Genomic DNA, 19,815 nt, shown 5'->3' with positions numbered 1-19,815 from the left:
TGTGAATTTTACTTATTGTTACGTTGAATAGGATTGCGGGGGCGGGCGTAATTGTATCGCCGTGTCGGAAATTTCGAAATGCTTTTGCATTGCATGCTTATAGCGAATGCGTTCTGACAGATTGAGCAAAAAGAAACAAAATACAGACGAACGAACAACAATTATGTCAAAGTGGAAATATATACTTGTAAATGGGATTCCTCTTACACGAGTGTATCTAGGCCCCTGATGTAACAGCATCCTGTATACAAACCTTTAACGATTGTATCTGTGAGTCAGTTACTTAATGTACCTCACGTACTCCTAACTCAAATATTTATTCTTCCGACGATACACGTTGCCAATTTATTGTCTTAAAATAGTTTACAGTCCTCGGCTTTCCGACATTATCCGTCCCCGAACGATACAAATGTAGCGTTGTGTACTACGTATATGAATCTACTAAGATTAATCGAATATAACAATGAATACACAATTAGAAGTAGAATAATTTCCTAATTAGTAGTGATGTGCTGTAAGAATTGCGAGCACAAAAATAACAAATGGAACGATCATTTTCAATTATTCAATTCGCCACGAATTCATCCGAGGACCATGCTCGTTCGCAGTATTGTACATACTAGCAAAGTAAATGGTCGCCGGATCAGGCGTACGCAGAGGTATAAAAAATCTACTAATTGAGAAAAGGCATACCGATATGCGTGTACATTGGAAATTATACATTCACACACGGAAAAACAGATCATAAGCATGAACACGATGAACATAGGAACACAAATGCTAGCGTTACGGCTCGAAACGTCGTGTCGCCGAAGAACGTGAGTTATCTTAAATGGTTTTACATGTATTAAAGCGATTGTAAATATATATTATAATATATATCATATATATCATCCAATATATATTATATATATTATATTATAATATATTAGATACACCTTATAATAAACGTAATTTAACATAAAATGTATTCCTAGATGCCTTCTATGTTTGCATTACGTTTAAAATGAAAATTCGGAGATATTTTACATTTCTACTTAGTAAACGTGAACATTTAATAGCTCCTTTAGCCTTTTCGTACTAGTTATTACAAGAAAATTATTCTGGTATAGTCATCATCATCATCATCATTATCATTATCATCCTCGCAGTACAATATCTGCTTCGCCAACATTTGAAATGCGCGGGCGACCTGGAATGGTCAATTGTTTGAATCTAATGCGCGCAGTACGTATTCACAGAACAAACTAACTATTAAAATGCATAGAAAGATATATAGAATGCAACTTATTAATCGTTCATGCATTTCAGCACTGGTTCTTTTATGTGTGCTGCGTTTTTCACGCGAGACAGAATAGCCGCTAGCGTGAAATCGTTTGAATTGGTCTGACATGACCTTGACTTTCGCTTTCGTCTGCTACCCGAGCACGTGGCTACGTTTGACAGTTCTGTTCCTTTGTCTCGATAGGTGGCGACCCTGCTTCGTCGAGCTGTCGACGAGCATTCTCAACCGCACAGTTACACTTCTGACTTCTATAGAAGATGGCTGTGTCTACATAACATAGTACATAATGGTAATTACGAACTAATTTCGGATTTGTTTGTTTATCGAAATTATGGTGTCGCGATCGTGTCTCGTAGTGATCGAACGAGTCTTCCAGATTTAATGTGTCTTTTTTCGAACGCAACAGTTTGCCTATCGAATCTTTATGGATAACTGTGCTCCGTTACACTACGCTACCAGTGCATATTACTTGTTGCAACTTGGTTGTAACTTGTAACTGTTCCACGTGCGCATTTTAGGTTGATAACGTTTCTTTCGCACGTTGATCCTTGATAAGCAGATCGTTAACGCGATGGCAGATACGTTGCACAAAGATGGATACGAAATGTGTAAGTGTTTACGATTTTTATGATTTTAATTATTCGCTGTTATCAAACCTTCTATGTCATATAGTAACACACATTGTACGAAGTTGTTATCAGTAATCGATGCTTGATAGTATAGGATGAGATCAATTTTCCATTTATTTCTCATTGCATAAAGAGTTACATTTTTTTAATGCTATTGAACTTTTATTGTTTTATCTATGCAGCAACTATAGCAATGCGTGGGGGAGGTGGTAATATGGGAACCGATAGTGATATGAAGCTGGAACCATCTAGTCCTACAGAAAAGTACACATTCTCTCGGTGCAGTAGTACTGGTTCAGTAAATACTCCATCTTCATCAGCTCATAATACAGGTGGTTATTTACATGGATCTTGGCAATGTTTACAATATGTTGTTTCTTAACATTTCTACACAAATTTTATATTGTTATCTATTTGTAGAAGATGAAGACAGTGACAATAAAAATTCAACTATAAGCTATAAGGAACGAAGAAGAGAAGCACATACTCAAGCTGAACAGAAACGGAGAGATGCGATTAAAAAAGGATACGATTCTCTCCAGGATTTGGTTCCCACTTGTCAGCATACTGATTCGTCGGGTTACAAATTATCTAAGGCTACTGTACTTCAGAAATCCATTGATTATATACAGTTTTTGTTGCAACAAAAGAAGAAACAGGAGGAAGAACGTAATGCTTTAAGAAAAGAAGTTGTTGCCTTGCGTATTATGCAAACTAATTATGAACAGATCGTGAAATCACATCAGACCCAACCAGGACACGCAGAAATGTGTATATCCGATGAAACTAAATTTCAAGTGGTAAGTTTACAATACACAATACACAATACATGTACTTTTCAATTTCGAAATTGCTTACAATTTAAATATTTCAGTTCCAGGCAATTATGGATCGTTTATTTCAAACTTTTAATAACATTTCTGTAGCAAATTTTGCAGAATTATCTGGATGTGTTTTCAGTTGGTTAGAGGAGCATTGCAAACCTCAGGTGATTAAGTTACACTTGTTAGAACTGCTACATACGTTTTATATATGAGCTAACAAATGTGTAACAAATGTTTCAGACTTTAAGAGAAGTGGTACTGTCAGTACTCCAGCAGCTTAACAGTCAAATCAGCTAGTCGAGTGTATCAATAGAGTTCATGATTGCACAATGTAATATCTATAAAAACGATTTGCTGGTACTTAGTTCAGTAATTGGTAGAGTTACCAAAAATGATGGGAACATGTGTGTTTTATGCAATACGGGTAGCATAATAAGTGCACAAGAAATATACATAGAAATTTATTTTATATATTAATATAGTTGTAGATATAGCCATGGACCGTGGCACAGAATTTCCTCATGCCATTGTTGGCGATCGGATGATGTTAAATATTTTTACCAGAGATTTTTTATTACATCAATTTTGCCACATACGTATATACATATGTGTGTACGAATGTAAATGACTATGTACATAATATGAATTAATCTGCAATATAGCAGCTTGGAATAAACATTGGACTGCTTTGGTTTACATTCCATATTTTACAATCATCGATTACGATAGTCAAAATTCTTCGGTATCATTGTTTGTTTCACTTCTGTTTCCATTTTATGTAGTTATTGTCAATTCTTCTTGCCAAACGAATTTGATACTCTTGTGTATTTTAATTCCTTCTCGTTAAACTTTGTCAGACTCTGTAGGCATACTTTCTCCTTGAGTAATATCATTCAAAAGTATTGCATCCATTTTGGGTCTGTTAGGGTCATCACGTTCTTGACGAGGACTCTGGACACGTCTTCTCTTTGTCCTGTCTTCCTGTCTGCAGCATAAGTCCCGAAAGATACAGGCATAACAGGCCAGCAATGCACTCATCATCATTAATCCTCCAATCGCGAGAACGACCACCAGAAATATTGATATTTCGTCACTCATGTTCAAACTGTCTGAAAAAAAGTCATCACATCTGTAGCTTGGGACATACGAATGTATCAACAATAGCGTATGTATTTTTATTAATTTCAATCGTTTAGGAGTCCTATTATTGGTCATTATTTCACTTCCTTAGTATGAGTATACATAGTGTACATTATGTCCTTTTACAATAAACGTAGCCAAAGCCTTTTGTATAAAGGAAAATGTTCAATTTAGAGTACTCTCACTGTTAAACATTGTCTGAAAAGAATGGACTGATGTATATTTCAAAACTTATAACTTATATAATCTATGTACGTATATTCGAATTGTTCCATTATTACTTGAACGCACTCACCTGTTGGTAACAAACCTCTACCAGTTTCGGTCTTTTTACACGGATGGCACCACCAGTTCAAAATGCAAATTTTGCGCAGCAAATGATTTTTGCCAGTATAGTATCTGATAGCCAAAGTGAGAAGAATCATTTGTACCTGCACATAACGTACATCCAATATATTACTTCAATGGACGATTCCAATTACAACAATGTGAACTTTTATGTAAAATAACGTATAATATTTCATGTCTAATTATAAATATCATTTTTAATAATCTTGCACACCTTACGAGGTTAGTAACAGCTATAAAACCTTTGAGGTTGTACTTCACATTTTCATATACTTTTTTTTTTCATACTTTTCTGTTAATTTTCCGAGTTACAAATATTTACTTAACTTCTAAATTTATTCAGGAACGGATAACATACTTTACGCATGAAAACGATTATTTTCTCGGTGGAAAATACCGTGAAAGAAATTTTTATGCAAAAGCAAAAGTGTTTCACGAGACATTTATTCTTCCGAATGGCAGATACGAGGATGACAAGTCGTAAAAAGACACTCGAGCTTTCAATATTTCATTGTTGAAAGACTACTGATAGCGGGAGAAGGGCAACGGTGCGAGAATTTTTTGTTGGCGCTTGGCAAAGCGAGCAGATAACATGTTCCCTGTCACGTTTTTCCTCGATATGTCCGCTCGTACGATGCTTTTACGAACGCAATTCCCATCTTTTGTTTCGTTGCGATATAAATTCGAACGATGGTAAATATGCACATGAACGGAGAGCTTTTATCCATATAGATATGAACGCATTAGCGTCCGATTTGCATTAATATGGTTCGATAGGTTAATATCACCGTTTTCGTAGCGTGTGTTCAGATACTAAGAACGTATATGTCGATACTAATTATAAAAGACACCTGACAATTGCGAAACTGGTAGCCACATTTTATCAAGATATTAGTAAATAATTGCAACTGTCGTAATTCTCGAAGCTGTACATTCTGTTTCCAATTCTGCTGAAATCCAATTCGCCTCGACAGTGCACCCGACCGCAGAGCATCGATATCGAGAAACGTTCTTTTAACAAAAATAGTAGAGAAACGTATGCGTTTTACGCAGTAATACCGTATATTTGATAAAGCAAATATTGAACATGTTTTTTATTCGTTAGATGATCTCGAGAAATCTGTGGGCAAGCAAAGAAATTTCGTTCCCATTTCCCACTTGTTTACAAGCGTAATTAACAGAGCTAACAAAATCTTCGCCGAGCTTTGGAAACCTCTCAATTTCGAGCGTTTGCGCGCGTTGCCAATGTAAACGATGCGAATTACAGTTATTAGTTTCTGGTTTTACCTTCACAAACGTTTCCGTCTCATCGCGTTTTATGGGCTCTCGATCGAATCGTTGTCTCCCTCCATAAACATGATCCATTTCCAAAGCAATCTAGGAGAAATTTCCTCGTAAGGCTACCCCTCGTCGTTCGTTCTCTAACGATACTCGATCGAGTTCGATCTAGTCTCGCGCGTGGATCGTTCCGACCGATCCACGAAACTCTACGCCGATGGAAAATGGTTTTCTCCCGATTTACCTGGATAGTAATTTCCATAGAAATTCTCTGCGTAAAAGGACTCTGAAGAGAAGTAAATTCCCGTAGAATTTCGCGAGAGCCTCCACTTCATTGATATACATCAACTCGTGTTTTACTGCCCGAGACTCGGTCACTTTTATTCACGTCCTCTTCCCATTTATCATTGCCATTAATCACGCTTTGCATTTCATTCTCAAACATGCGCATATTATGCACGTTTCCATGTAATCAAGATTTTGACGAGAAATGTTAACTTGTTCAAATTACATTCTGATTTTACGAATATGTCGAATAACGATACAATTTTATTAGTAATTAAATATGAGTATTTTTAGCGAACTGAAATATAAATAGCTAATAGTATAGACTATTTGGTTCAATACCTGCCGATCTTCAGATTTTACAACTACCGCTAATAAGTTATCGCTATTCAAATTGCTACTGTTTGCTAGATAATTTACTTTAATGTTGCTCGGAAAGATGTTCGCGTGCAACCATCGTCATTTTGATCGATAATTATGGAAGTAATCGCTCGCTCTTTACAAAGTTCAGAACTGAATTCGAGACACTAGGTGCATTTCATTCACTGCTTGAAATTTCAGTTCAACTTTGCACTCTCGCCATTCCGGTAGCTTATTAATCCATTAGCCGTTACAGGCGTTATATCTGTGCGGACGCTCAGCGTATTACGTATGCGCGTGTATTCGAACTTTTCTTCAAGTTCAAATTTCTCGTTAAATATTTCATTGGCTATATCGAAGAAAGTTTTCGTTTCACTTTTCATATTTTCTTTCCGGAATTCCACGGAACACGTGAGCGAATGTCAGAAGAATACAAAGTGGTAATCAGGCGGAAATCGGCGTGGTTCGCGGAAGTCATAGGAAACGGTGTCACTGAGTTGGCCTTCGGGGGGCCGTCACACCAACGCGAGGACAAGGATCGTCGGCCACCACCATTTATAGCTCCTTCCCGTTTGCGTCAGCGGAAACGTCTAAGGACCACGATACTCGCATCACGAAAGCCGCGTGAGTACTGCGAACAGGAGCGGAACTCGCGGCTCGCGCATCCTCTCGGGTCCTCTGCCTCTCGTTCCTTCTCCCTCTCTCTCTCTCTCTCGCTCTCTCGCTCTCTCTTTCTGTTCTACGTCCTACCCTTTCTGTGGTGACCTTCCTCCTCCGAAGTGCCACAGGCCACAGACACTTATCCCTTATCTCCTTTGCGTGGCCGTTACTGTGACAATACGATCGGAAAGCCTTCGCGCGAAACATCTTACATCAATTTCCCCCAGAGAATGAATTTCGGTCGTCGGAGATTAATCTTCTTGTTCTCGGTCAACGAAATGGATAATGAATTAGTCGATGCTACGTTTTTAGCCACTGTCGTGCCAGGAAAAAGAAGCAAATGGAATCTCACTTTGTGCAGCCACTATTGGTATTTTTCTGGTTGGAAAATTGTTTAATCTCTTTTACGAGCCCGATTCAGGTTATTGGTTCTTAGTAGATAGTAATATGGAAGCTTAGTGAATTTTATACATTTCTCAAATGTATTTAAAGCCTAGTAAGTACCTTAAAATTATTCGGTAAAACGAATGTCTATGTAGCTCCTGTATCTTGCAATTGGCGTAAACAATTTTCATATCGCATACGCAGTTTAACGATCAGTGTGTAAATTCTGTTTTTTGTTTTAGGAAATTGTGATACGGCAGTTATAAAAATCTCGGGCGGCATTATTAAGTAGAAACAGCAAGCCAAAGGCGGACATATCATTGTATGTACAATACACAAAGAATCTGCCGTTCTTTGACTTGCTATGCAGCTCACTGTGTCCTGAATATCCATGTAGAGCCGAGGAACATCCTAGCCAAGACCTTTAACAGAGAATTTACGAGAACATGGACCGGGCTGATGCCGGCCGCGAATCTTATCTTAGAAAGCTTTCCAGGAAGCGGAAAACCTGGGGTCGCGCGTTACGACACTCTTGGGGAAAATTCGATTCTTTACTCAATAACAAACCGACGGATAACTGAGAGAATAATCGACCGCGAGTACACCCCCGAGCGAGGTAAATTATTCCATGATTTTTATTTATCTTTACTTCCGAATATTCCCATTTTAATAAAACATGCATAGACATCTGCGCGCTACAAACATATATGTACGTACACCGAGAAACAGTTGTACGATCAATACAGACGCAACTCTCTATTTCCTCTCTTTGTTGTCTCGAACAAGATATCGAAAAAATGAAAATTTCGTTTGCACAATACAATTTTATCGTATGCGCGTCGCGAACGAAGCGTGTTATGCTAATAGAGTTCGTCAGCAAATAAAAAGTCGCGTGTGACCCGCCCGATAGAAAAATCAGTCGACAGAGAGCTTGATTTTAATTAAAATCTCCGGTGGGATAAAAAATTCACCAATTAAACGAGTTCGTAAAGTTTTCGCTCAGTTTGGAAATTTTAATATTCCGGCAGATTATCAGCCACATTTTCTCTCGACGCGTTCGATTTTCGAGGTTCGTTCCCGAGAGGAGTTCCGGCAGAGCCAATAAACGAAAAGGAAGAAGAAAAAGCTCGGGCTCGTATTCTCCATGCTCGCGACTCGAAATCCGGGAACGAGCATTTCCGGCACGAGGATTTCCCTGTTAGCCGAGGAAAAATGCACAGGCTCCATAATGGCTGCCGCGATGCTGATTGCGTTCCGTCTACTCTACGGTCTGCAGTCTACGTCGTTTGTCGCCGATTCAACGGGCAATCGGAACTTTCTGTTCCGCACTTTCGAGTCCGACCAAATTCCTCGGATTCTCCTGGAACATGGTTCGTCGTTCGAATCACGACCATTTCTACCCCCTAGTCCCCACGCAGTCACCCTCCCTCGTCATAAATAGCAACGGGTTTTCGAGCTTTTCGGGCTCGAACTTGCCGCAAGTTTCGGTGATTGGCGCTCGGCAATCTATTTAACACTTTTATCATCGATCTGCGGTGACCGAGATTCCTATTCTTAGGAACTGAGCAACTGTTTAAACATTCCGAGAACTTGAACGAATTTCAAGATGTTGCGATATAGGGCCAAAGTGTCGAAGGAAATGCTAAAAATAATAAGCAACATCTAAGTACCAGGGTCCGGGTTCTTCGACTTTCGAGATCAAAGTTTGTTTGCTTAACGATTAAGGGTCCCAACGTTTAGGGTCGCTTATTGATTTTACTATTTTCTCTACATTGATCAATTGCAACATCAAAGTTATACACATATATACACGTCGTTTCTAAAGGTGTACGATCATTAATGTTAATTCGGCCATAGTTTCTGTTCTTTGAAATTTTTGTGGAAGGTCGCAAGAAGTATGTTATCGTCGTAGTTCGTAGCATCTTCGATGAGAGATACTTTGAGATACTCGAAACGAGTCGGTGCTATGTAATCCCGGATCCGACGAGACTTCTACAAGTTTTCCCAAGGTGTTACCGGCTTATAAGTTTTTCCTTTTTCCAATTTACTGGCAGGAGAGTTCCTTAGCAGCGAACCCGACGTAATTCGCGATCAACGTCAGAAGCAAACCGATTTGCCCTAATGAAATTGTAGCGAGTGGAACACCGTCGCGGACTCGTCGGAACAGACTATTGGCAAAGCAATCAATTACGTCGACAGAAGGTATCTGTGATCGGATGCCATTGGACGTTATTGCCAGTGAATTAATCCGTACTATTTGCGCGTTTTAATACGCGGCTATGGCGCGTCATGTCATTTCCATTGGGCAAGAAAATTTGCCCAGGGACGATTCGGACGAATAGTTTGAAAATTATTGGAAGATATTACGAATCGCGATTAAGGTCCTGCGAAATCTAAACAATTGAACAGCTGCCTTCGAATGTTGAAGGATTAAGAACACGTGTCGACAGTGCGAGGTAATTGCTAGGAAAAAAGCCGACGTCGAGGCAATTTAACGTACTCGAGGCTAGCCGCCACTTCTGTCGGAGTATCGATTGAGGCGCAAAAAGGGTCTATTTCTCGTTATTTCCTTCTCTCGAACTCATTTTCTTCGATACATATTTTATTCGGTAGAATCCTGTCGTATGTAAACGTAAGTGCTTCTCGAAGTCGAATTTTGTAACAGTAGCTTGGATTTTCGCAACTTTTCACGAATTATTCATACAAACTATCGATTCCTTTTAATTAAAATCATCAAGAATAGGTCTATACGATGCGTACGATATAGTGTACTGTAACACAGCAATATTATAAGCGGAAAGACTATGAAAGTTCCCCTGCATCATTTATCATATTAAAGGTTAGCGTGACCTGATTTTTAATGCATCGAACTTTATCCTCGATTGTTCCATTCATTTCTTATGTTAGGTTATTTATTGTCGGAGAACGGGATGAACCCTTTGTTAAAGGGTTTCAATGCTTGAAATTTTCAGGTGAAATGAATTCGTTACCATCGACTCCATTTTACGCGGACGTTTTTAAAAGCTCGAAAATGAATTCCGAACTGCTAAGAGAAAACTGTTTGCCACAGCGAGCGGTAAACTTTTAATAAATCTGAAAACTTTTTGAATTACGATCGCGTCCATCGCAGCGAGCCCCAGAGCGTGATCCGCAAGAACCTTAAAGCTTCGCGGAAACGAACCAGACTTTGCATACAATGCGAAGAATGCGCGCGATTTATGTCTAGATGGAACACAGTTCCGCGTAGAATTACTCGTAATTGCGAATACTTGAGATTTCACCTTGCTAAAAATTTGATTTTGCCTTGCACGCAGTTACAGAGATATCTCGAGCGAAGCGATCGATCTGCAGAATTGAAACGACATGACAAGAGATCAATTTTCACAGAGCAATCGTCGCGCTATACAAAAGGACGATACTTTTTTTTCCAAGATATTCTTTCCGTTGCTCAGAAATTCTGTCCTTATTCGTAAGCTCGAGAGAGAGAGAGAGAGAGAGAGAGAGAGAGAGAGAGAGAGAGAGAGAAAGAGAGAGAGAGTTCTTTCCACTGGAATCTCAGTGACCTGATAAATCGACTAATCTAGGATGTTGGCGATGGAAGGGCAGGCATTCGTTAAAATCTTACGGTCGTTGTTCAGATTTCCGTAAAATTAAACAGCGCGCGAAAAATGCTATCGGAGTAGATTCTCCCTCGGAGAAAAATCTTGGTCGGACGATCCAGCGAGATTGCGAGATAGCGTTGGGGTCGGCAACCTCTCTATTCATGAGGCTTCTGGACAATTCTTTCTACGCGTACACGCTCGCTGGGGCAGGGTTGGTTTCACCCTTGTTGTTGCGTCAACGAGATACGAGATACATTCTTTTTCATTTTCTTCCGGTACGATTCGCTCTTCCCCATCTTTCTCGCCATGAAAATTGTAAACTCTTCGAGTGTGACGCACCGTCATACTTGTTGTTCGATTTCAAGTATGAATTGTATCGCAAGTTTCACATGTTGCATTTATAATTAATAATAATGATACTAATAATAATAATAATAGTAATTGGGACACTACCGACTATAGCTAGACGATATCACAGAATTTTGTACGAAAGGACAGTTTAGCGCATCCTGTGTTCCTATACCAATTAAATATCTTGTTCGGGAGACAAAGCTTCTCTCAGTACTGTTGATAGTTCGACGATTTCCTGCCTCATCCTTTCCGCTTCGTTCTCATCAGCTTCTTTACTTTTCTTCCGGAAATACCGTTGAACCAACTGAGACATTACTAGAGAAAACTGGTGATCTTTGTCTTTCTCCACAGTTTCCTGTTAAAAGACAGAAAGAAAAGTGTTTTTTTTACAAAATTCATTGCATCTGTCCGACTTAGAAAAATGAGAACAACATTTATAAGAAATAATAATAAGATATAAATTTTGTACAGCTAGTTACTAACGATGAACCAACAATGATTAATGTTCCAGCGTGCCCGTTTGTCTTCCTGGGGTTTCAAGAGTATTTTCACGTACTCGACGATCGGCTGGATTCCAATCGGCGTTGGAATAATGTTGAATGGTGGCGGTAGGGCGGTCGTCAGCATGAAGTCCACGTAAGTCTAGAAACAGAGATTCTTAATAATAACGGTGTCGCATTTAACTCGATCTAGTCTTGCTTTCCGAACCTCTGTACGGCCAAACGCCCACTCTTCGATCATGTTTTCGGTGACTCGCGTCATAGTGTTCGACATGCACGCGATTAGCATGTTCAGAATTAATACTACCGCGATGAACGTGTATACTGGAACACAAGTAGTCAAATTGATTGTCGCTGGACTATTATTAAGAAGCGACAATTTATCGGCAATTTTTCAGCGTAGCTTCGCGTTTCATTTATTCGTAATTTATATCGATCATCCATCAGAATAAAAATCACGGTATAATTCTTCGAGTCAAAGTAAACGCGCAAACGATGAAAAATGGTAGAATATTCCGATAAATTTCAGCAAGCGTGTCGCATCGACTTTTGCCCGGGAATCGAGGGGATGGAACACATTACCGGCGAACGCCAAGTAGCCGATCGTTTCGGTGAACGAGTGATGATTAATGACAGTCTCGTATTTCGATTCCCCGGGAAGATTCTCAATTATCACGTCCGCGCTTTCCATCGGACTCATGCAGAAGAACGCCCAGAAGAAGGTCTTTAGAGCGGCCACAAGGTTGACGAACGAGCTGACTTGTTGCGTCTTGATCTTCGATTCGTCATCGATCTGCACCATCCCGTCGTAATACTGATAAAGCTTGCACGTTCCTGGAAACGTTCGACGATTACATATTCGATTGTTACATATAGGGAATAGCGATCGATGCCGAGGGATGCATTTACCAACGGTAAAGGCGATCAAAATGATCGAGTAGAGAGCGGCGAACTTGATGACGTCGTAGATCATTTTCCCTAAAGAGAGCTGCAAAGGACCGAGATTGTAATCCAGCAGGCAAAAGTATAGCAGTTTCAAATAGGCCATTATCGTTGCCAGGCAGAAAATTCCTTCGGCAATTAGCGTGGGATCGAACTTGTTCCAATACTTTCTCTCTAATTCGAGCTGTCCGTTCCTATGCACGTCTATGGCGGCGGTGATCCAGTAGAGGAAGGTTAGAACGAAGAGGAACAACATCATTGTTTCGAACCTGGAACGATTTCGTTCGTCATCCCAAATACAAAAGAGAATATAAAAAGAGTGGAGCGTTTACATTAATTTATTTTGTAGATGTATGCTCGCGAATAATTCGAAAGAATCTACGGCGCGTAAGAACAATTGCCACGACGAAAGCTAAGAAATGAAAGATGTCTCGAGATTTCTCTAAACTGCAAACAACGACTAATTGGGTGGTTGATATCGTACCAGTACCAATACTTGGAGAAGAACCGTCTCGGTCCGTGGATCAGGCAGAGACGAATCGCCGCCCAGGTATACGAAAGGATGTAAATCGCCAGGAACCAAACGTAGACTGCAAAAGCGAGCGGCGATCAGAAGCCGAACGGGGTAACCTGTCGGTTCGGCCGGTTCCCGATCTGTCAACGTCAAGAGTCAGGGGATCGTTTGTATACCGGTGTTAGGCGGCCCGCGAAGCTGTTGGGTCTTGTCGGTGTGCGATTGCAGGAATACCACGAACAGGAACAGCAAATAGCTAGCGATCGACGAGATGAACTTATTAACCGGGGACTGGACGAACTTTGAGATTTTCGAGTTCGGCAGGAACAAGACGATCGCGAGGATCCCCGGCAGCAGGAAGATACGCAGCAGTATGTGCACCAACTTTGTCCAGTTGCTCATCACCTTCCACGCGTACCAGTTTTCGATCCATTTGCTTTTCACCAGCTGCAAGTGTACGGACGACAAAATCGCCTGAGAAAAGGGTACATATTTCGTCGTCGCGCCAGAACAGTTTACGAATTGCCGACCTGTTGTACGTTCGGATGAGCGACGAAACCCCTCTGTCTGTAGTGCAGGGCGAACAGCAGGCGAGGGTAGTTGAATTTTGCGGAAACGGCGAATCCCGTGGTCTGCTTCAAAATGATCTCCACCTCGTCGATCGTCCGCGCGCAGTCGATCAGATCGGTCGCGAAGTCGGAGACGCTCTGCGGAAGAAAGGTTATTCGATCAACGATCTCGTGCCCGTAGTCGGAGAAGAGGCGACCGAACCTTGGAGAGTCCTTTGTATTCGTGATGGAATTCTTTGTTCAAATTGGCTGCCTCGTTCAGCTCGTAAGACATATTGAAGGCTTCGAGAATTGGGTCGTCGACCGTCTGGCAGATGTACGCCGGGTTCGTGATCGCGCTGTACGTGAATAATCGCATTTTCTCGATCGTCAGCCAATCGAATCTCTCTCGTTCCTCCCTGCACAGTCGAACAACGCTATCATTAATTTCATCCACCCCTTTCGTTCTTTGCATCCGACCGCCCCACAATGCGACTCGCTCGAAAACTTTGATGAGCCATTGTCCAGGCGTGAATATTAGCAGCGACGCAACGAACGCGCCCAATTGTTTGTCGAGGTTGGAACTCATAAATTTCTCGAATGACGCGAGCGAGTCGGTAATCTTCGAGTTTTCACTTACAATTAAACAACTCGTCGAGCGAAGCGATAGCTTCTCAAGAATGGGGACGTTCCGAAACGATTTCATGATATTTTCTCGGTCACCGAAAATTGCGGGAGGAATCATAATATAGAGTATCAACCGTTAGATATTCTGTTACTTGGAGCATTGTTCGGTCGAGGGTTGGAAATAAACGTCTGTACATGCACTCCTCGCAGTTGCACTTGGACAGATGTGGCTTCGAGATGCTGTGGTATCTTCTCATAAGGTACTCTATCATTTCAAAGTGGCCGCACCGCGCAGCCACTAACAGAGGAGTCGCGTTGTCCGGAAAATCGGCGCTTTGCGTCACCCCGACGTACTCCAGACCCGTCGTTAATTTATTTAATTTATTCAGTATCAGCGCGACGATTTTTTGATCGTTGTTCACGATTGCGTGCAGGTGAGCGTCTCCCGGGTCGATGTCTGGAGAGGACAGCAGATACTCCACCATCGCCGTGTCTCTGTTGCGGACCGCGACGTGTAGCGCCGTAAAACCCTGTACAGAAAAGTTCACGCAATTACGAGTCCGATTTTGAGAAACGCTGCATTCTGCTGGCGATGCATTCGATGCCAAAAGAGAAATCTTGCGAGTGAAATAGAGCACAGAAAATCGATTCCACCAATTATTGTAAAATAACGTGTTAAATTCTCGAACGACGTTAAGATTCCTCCTATCGAGCAAAGATTCGCCCCCGTCAAAGTGGAACGTTTGATCGTTCGGTTTGCAAATTGCAAGAGTTTCCAGACTTTCCACGGGCTTGGAATTTCTAGTAGCGAAACTCGCGGAGCGGCGCGACGACGCTTTCCGGTCCTCGTGAGATCGACTTTCGAACTTTTACCGCCTATCTACGCTCTCGCCTCTTCTTCCTTTTTTCGGTCGTCCGTGTCCCTTTTTGCGCGGAGAATGGGACGACAAGGTTCGTCGCCCATCTGCGGCGTGTTTACAGAGGCGGCTCCCGACAATGGACCGGGCCCATTGTTGGCCGTCGGCAACGGTCACAATATTCCGTGATATTCTGGCTTTTCGATGGGGCCCCCCCAGAGTACACACGGCACCGCCGCGCCACATCGGCGATCCCACCTTGTGATATATGCTCGGCGAGTCGGTGACTCGGTGACTCGGTGACTCGGTGAAGGACCACCGCCATTCACCATTGGCAGCTGTCTGCTTTACACCCTCGTGACTGCGCGCGCGCGCGCGCGATCTTACGGGTCTTCCATTTGCAAGAAATGTGCATTAGTTCTGTTCATTGTTTTAAGCTTTTGAAAATACCTTAACAAGATTTTCAGCATCTTTGAAACTTAACGAAAGATCCAATACAGAGAACAAGTTTTTACTCCATTGGAATAAGATAAAGTAGAGACGTTGAAGAAAAGTCTGCAAGCGCTGCACCGTGCCATCGACAACCGCAAAACGTGTCGAAAGCGTCCCGACGAATGTTTCGCCGGGTGGCATGTTCGCGCTTCGGAAGAGCGAAGAACGACCCGAAGAACAGCGTGAAACAATTCGGATTAAAATCCCGACGGACTACGAGACCTGTTGGACCAATTCACCAAAGTCGCAGCCCTTCTCGGAAGAAGCCGGCCACGGATCCGACGTTACGGCGGCCGAATGCGAGAATATGGAAATGCTGTCGGACGGATGCGATGCTTCGTGGATATTGGGTCGCCACCGAAAACGGGAGCAAACGCGATCCGGCAGACTCGCGGGCGAAGTCGGTGGCAAGGGGATTCCCGGATGAAATTTACAGCGGGACGAGTCATTTGAATAATTTTTATCGGTCCTCGGCTGAAACCATTGTCTTGTAAAGGACGGTCTGAAATATGGCCGTAGATACACGGAGGCAGCCAGTCAGTTTCTATCGTTCCGTTACACTCGCGCGGTTGGGGCCCTCTTCTTCTTCTTCTTCTTCTTCTTCTTCTTCCTCTTCCTCTCATCCCTCCTCCTTTATCACCCTCCTTCGTTTGTCTCGTTCTTCTGCTTCGGCTGGTCCTCTTGGTTCGCGTTTTCCTCTTCCTCCAGGCATCCCCCATCCTCCTCCTCATCCTCCTGCTCCTTCTCGAGCTCACGAGCCGAAGGCGGCCGTTGCCTCAAAGTGAAACGAGGGTTGGGCTTTTTGGGAACCCCGAAGAGAGAGCCGGATGACACGACCAGCACGAGCGCGGGGGAGGGATTAACATTCCCATTCGTACGTGTACCTCGACGGGGTGAAGATCCGAGATAACGAGGCCTCGTCTTATTGCTGTATCAACTCTCCGGTTTCAACGAAACTTTCTCATCTTTCCTTCGAATCGATTCAGAAATGGCGACGCGTTTTGAGAAGACGTTCTCGTGAAATTGAAGCATTCCTACATCGGTTCTACAATGTTTGATCGAAATCTCTTTTTTCAGCGATTCGGATCGTTTGGAATTGCGGCTAAAACGCAGGAGTCTGGTAAAGGAAGAAAACGTATAAATGAGTCGTCGTGTTTCATTTGCAAGTCTTTGCGACAACGTCTATGGTTTTTAAGGAGTTGCTGGTCGAGTTACTGTTTTCGGAAGTTCGAGTACCGTTACGGTTCGAACAGTAGAACGAGTGTTAAGGGCAGACGGCGTAGCTCTTTGAACCTGCAGACGGAGGCAGAGAGAGAGAGACAGAGAAGACAGTTCCGTGTAAAGTGTAAATCATCGGCTGGAAATGATCTCGAAAAAGGGGTTGACGGAACAACCGATCCAACCGAAGAAAACGACCGGGCGTCACCGTTTTACCTGAGCCTTCTTGTGAATCAACGTAAACGACCGACACCACTTACGGTTATGCCGTGCGGCAGTGGGAAAGCGGCGATGGGAGATAAATTCGGGGACCTTTACGAGCCGCCCGGTCTCGGAACTGTCTGCGTGTATCGTTTCTTTGTCGTTCAGCTTTGTAGCGGAGATTGGTAATTAATTATTCGGCTTGGCCCTGCTTTGACACATGGCTCGCGATAGGGACTGTTGGATGGAAACAGATCTGTAACGACGATAATAGCCTCGGGAAACGTTGCTTCGGCGGGATTCTTCCGTACTTCTGTTCTTTTATCTTTCTTGGAATTCCTATGGAACTATGGAATCGCGTGTACGCGAACTTGGGAATACGTCGACGAGATGTTAAGGGCGGCGTAATAAATTATGCAACTCGCCTGATAGTCGGTAACGTTGATGTTGAAGTCGGCGTTCTCGGCGAGGAATTGGTCGACGCGTGCCACGTATCCATGGTCGACGAGCTCGAAGAAGCGTCTCTCCTTTTTACCCAAGCGTGGAATCACGATGCTGAATCGCTGGAACAAAACCAAGCTTGGCGTCAATGAGAACGTTGAATTTCGTTGCGAACCAACTCGCGGGAGTATAAAATGGAAAAGCGACCCGACTATTCGAGGAACTCGTGACGCAACATTTGGGAATCGTTTGTTCGAAAAAATGCATAACCTCCGAAAAACATGCTCCGACTCTAAACAATATGACATATGACAGGTTGGTCGATATTGCTCACCCTCCGGAATTTGTCGTCGCCCGGTTCAAAATTCATTTCAGCTCGTCTTTGACCTTTCGCTGCAGCAACTATCGTAGAGAATTTTCCATGTCACGTTGCTAACGTACGTCGACCGAAGTTGCGCAAACATTCGGAGGGAACGCTTTGAAACACCCAGCGAAAGATGCGAATAGATACAGTTTCAGCATCAGACTTTGCGGTGCCAGCATTTCATCGATCGTTCTCTATTCGATTCGATAGAAATCGCGTTTCTACTTTCACCGAAGTAATACGATTACCAAGAGACGAGCACCTACCGTCGATTAATTCAAATCTACTAACACGCTGCAGTATGAACGGTACTTGCTCTTTAATACAGGAATTATTAAAGAAAATTCAGTCGAGAATATTCTTTCAATCATCCAATGAAATATTGCGCCAATAGAAGGTCCTGGGGAGGAGAAGTTAATTACAACGCCACAGTCTCTGCTCAGTTTAATGATTTAATTTCAATCTATCGATGGTGTATATACATAATTTATAATTTGTTGTTCCGCTACGTACAAATAATAATATAATAAAATAAAATAAAATAAAATATAATAATATTAATAATAATAATAATAATAATTATAATAATAATAATAATTACTATAATATAATAATATATAATATATAAATTTCTGGGGGGATAACTTAGGTGTCGATGTAGCAACCGCTCCGGCGTGAAATAATTGATTCTGTTTCTCGTTCCGTGACTGCGATATATCCTCGCCTGATACTTGGATCGCGATCGTCCCGACACTGTTTAATTATGCAGCGAGGTGCGATACGATGTTCCCGCACGAAATTCAAATTCAAATTCAAATTCAAATTCAAATTCAAATTCAAATTCAAATTCGACGGCGAGCCAAGATTGAGGCGGGTGTCGCAAGAAACGGAGCGTTGTCGCACAATTTCTCGCGTTTCTACAGACGGAGAAATGGACAGAGAACAATGGACTATGTACAACAATTAATTCCCTTTCTCGTTAGCTTTTTCTAAAGCGCGCTTAAACTATTTCTGTCGGCCGCCTCGAGGACGGGGACGTAATACTTTCTTTTTTCGATTCAGCTATTTTAAAAAGGGAGTCGGTGAGGAGGGAGATGGGCTGGGCTGGGTTGGGGAAAGTGGGAGGGTTCGCGAAAGCAGGGGCGAGGCGAAGAAGCATCGAGCGACGACGGGAGCGTCCGCACTTTTCATCGTCCGGGGTGTCTATAAATTAACGATCTTCCGATCCGAGCTGCGTCGGCAACGAGAGAAGTTCGCGCAACCGCGGACGCGACGAGCTCTTCGCGAACGGGGATGAGAAGCGATTAAAAGGGACAGTACGTTGGATTAGTCTCCGATCTACCTAGACGGACGCGCCATTTTGGAAACGCCGTTCGAGCGGCACAGCATAAAATCGTCGGCACTCGTTAGAATTTCCCAAGCGTCCGTTTCAACCGATCACGGTGCAACGCTGAATGAATCGTGGGAAACGGGGAACACTGTTTCGCAGCTATTTTACACGCGACACGAGAATGGACGCCGAGTTTCCAATTAAAGCGACGACGCTTCTCTCATTAAATAAAGGCTGTACAGTAAAAAGACACGAGTCCCGGATCGTAACGAGCCGGCGAATGCCGCCGTAAAATGGACGCCCATTAATTAGTTGAATTAGTTCCGAAGTTAACCGGGTCCCATCGCGTGTCCGTCGTGTCATAGCCGCAGTCGCAGCGCGCGCGGTTCACGGCCGTTCGGCAGGGAACATGGAGGGAGAAGACATTTATATTATATACTCGTATTGTACACAAGCTACGCTACAGTATCAAAAGCTTCGATCCTCGCTAAAGCTTCGTTTCACTTTGTTCGTCCTACATATCTAATATACTACACGTCACTCGGTGAACGGTGTGTCACTGGCCAACAAACTTCGTGTCTCCTCAACGTTCGTTTCGTCAACGATTGTCCACGTAGTCGAGTATGTTCTCCGGA

General features: G+C 42.6%; 3 protein-coding genes across 3 annotated transcripts; 1 reads left to right on the top strand and 2 right to left on the bottom strand.

The window, feature by feature from the left end:
• The first annotated feature begins 1,522 nt into the window (after positions 1–1,522).
• Bigmax (helix-loop-helix-leucine zipper transcription factor bigmax) lies at positions 1,523–3,396 on the top strand. The gene is made up of 5 exons (XM_078176877.1): positions 1,523–1,893; positions 2,097–2,246; positions 2,335–2,714; positions 2,789–2,902; positions 2,979–3,396. The coding sequence occupies exons 1-5, from the start codon at positions 1,857–1,859 to the stop codon at positions 3,033–3,035; spliced, it is 738 nt and encodes a 245-aa protein (XP_078033003.1). The 5' UTR covers positions 1,523–1,856; the 3' UTR covers positions 3,036–3,396.
• Positions 3,397–3,570: 174 nt separating this feature from the next.
• LOC144467892 (uncharacterized) lies at positions 3,571–6,838 on the bottom strand. Its single transcript, XM_078176878.1, has 3 exons — positions 5,514–6,838; positions 4,174–4,309; positions 3,571–3,847 (listed from the first exon to the last, which is right to left on the bottom strand). The coding sequence occupies exons 1-3, from the start codon at positions 5,589–5,591 to the stop codon at positions 3,582–3,584; spliced, it is 480 nt and encodes a 159-aa protein (XP_078033004.1). The 5' UTR covers positions 5,592–6,838; the 3' UTR covers positions 3,571–3,581.
• Positions 6,839–11,321: 4,483 nt separating this feature from the next.
• Positions 11,322–17,794, bottom strand: LOC144467751 (short transient receptor potential channel 4). Its single transcript, XM_078176682.1, has 11 exons — positions 17,471–17,794; positions 14,473–14,807; positions 13,874–14,069; positions 13,633–13,809; positions 13,267–13,549; positions 13,073–13,166; positions 12,556–12,857; positions 12,229–12,480; positions 11,855–11,970; positions 11,630–11,788; positions 11,322–11,501 (listed from the first exon to the last, which is right to left on the bottom strand). The coding sequence occupies exons 1-11, from the start codon at positions 17,792–17,794 to the stop codon at positions 11,322–11,324; spliced, it is 2,418 nt and encodes an 805-aa protein (XP_078032808.1).
• Positions 17,795–19,815: the final 2,021 nt, after the last annotated feature.

Source organism: Augochlora pura, chromosome 3 (assembly GCF_028453695.1).
Source record: "Augochlora pura isolate Apur16 chromosome 3, APUR_v2.2.1, whole genome shotgun sequence".
Classification (NCBI taxonomy): domain Eukaryota; kingdom Metazoa; phylum Arthropoda; class Insecta; order Hymenoptera; family Halictidae; genus Augochlora; species Augochlora pura.
Note: the sequence above shows the minus strand (reverse complement) of the source record. Positions and strands in the feature narration are given on the sequence as shown.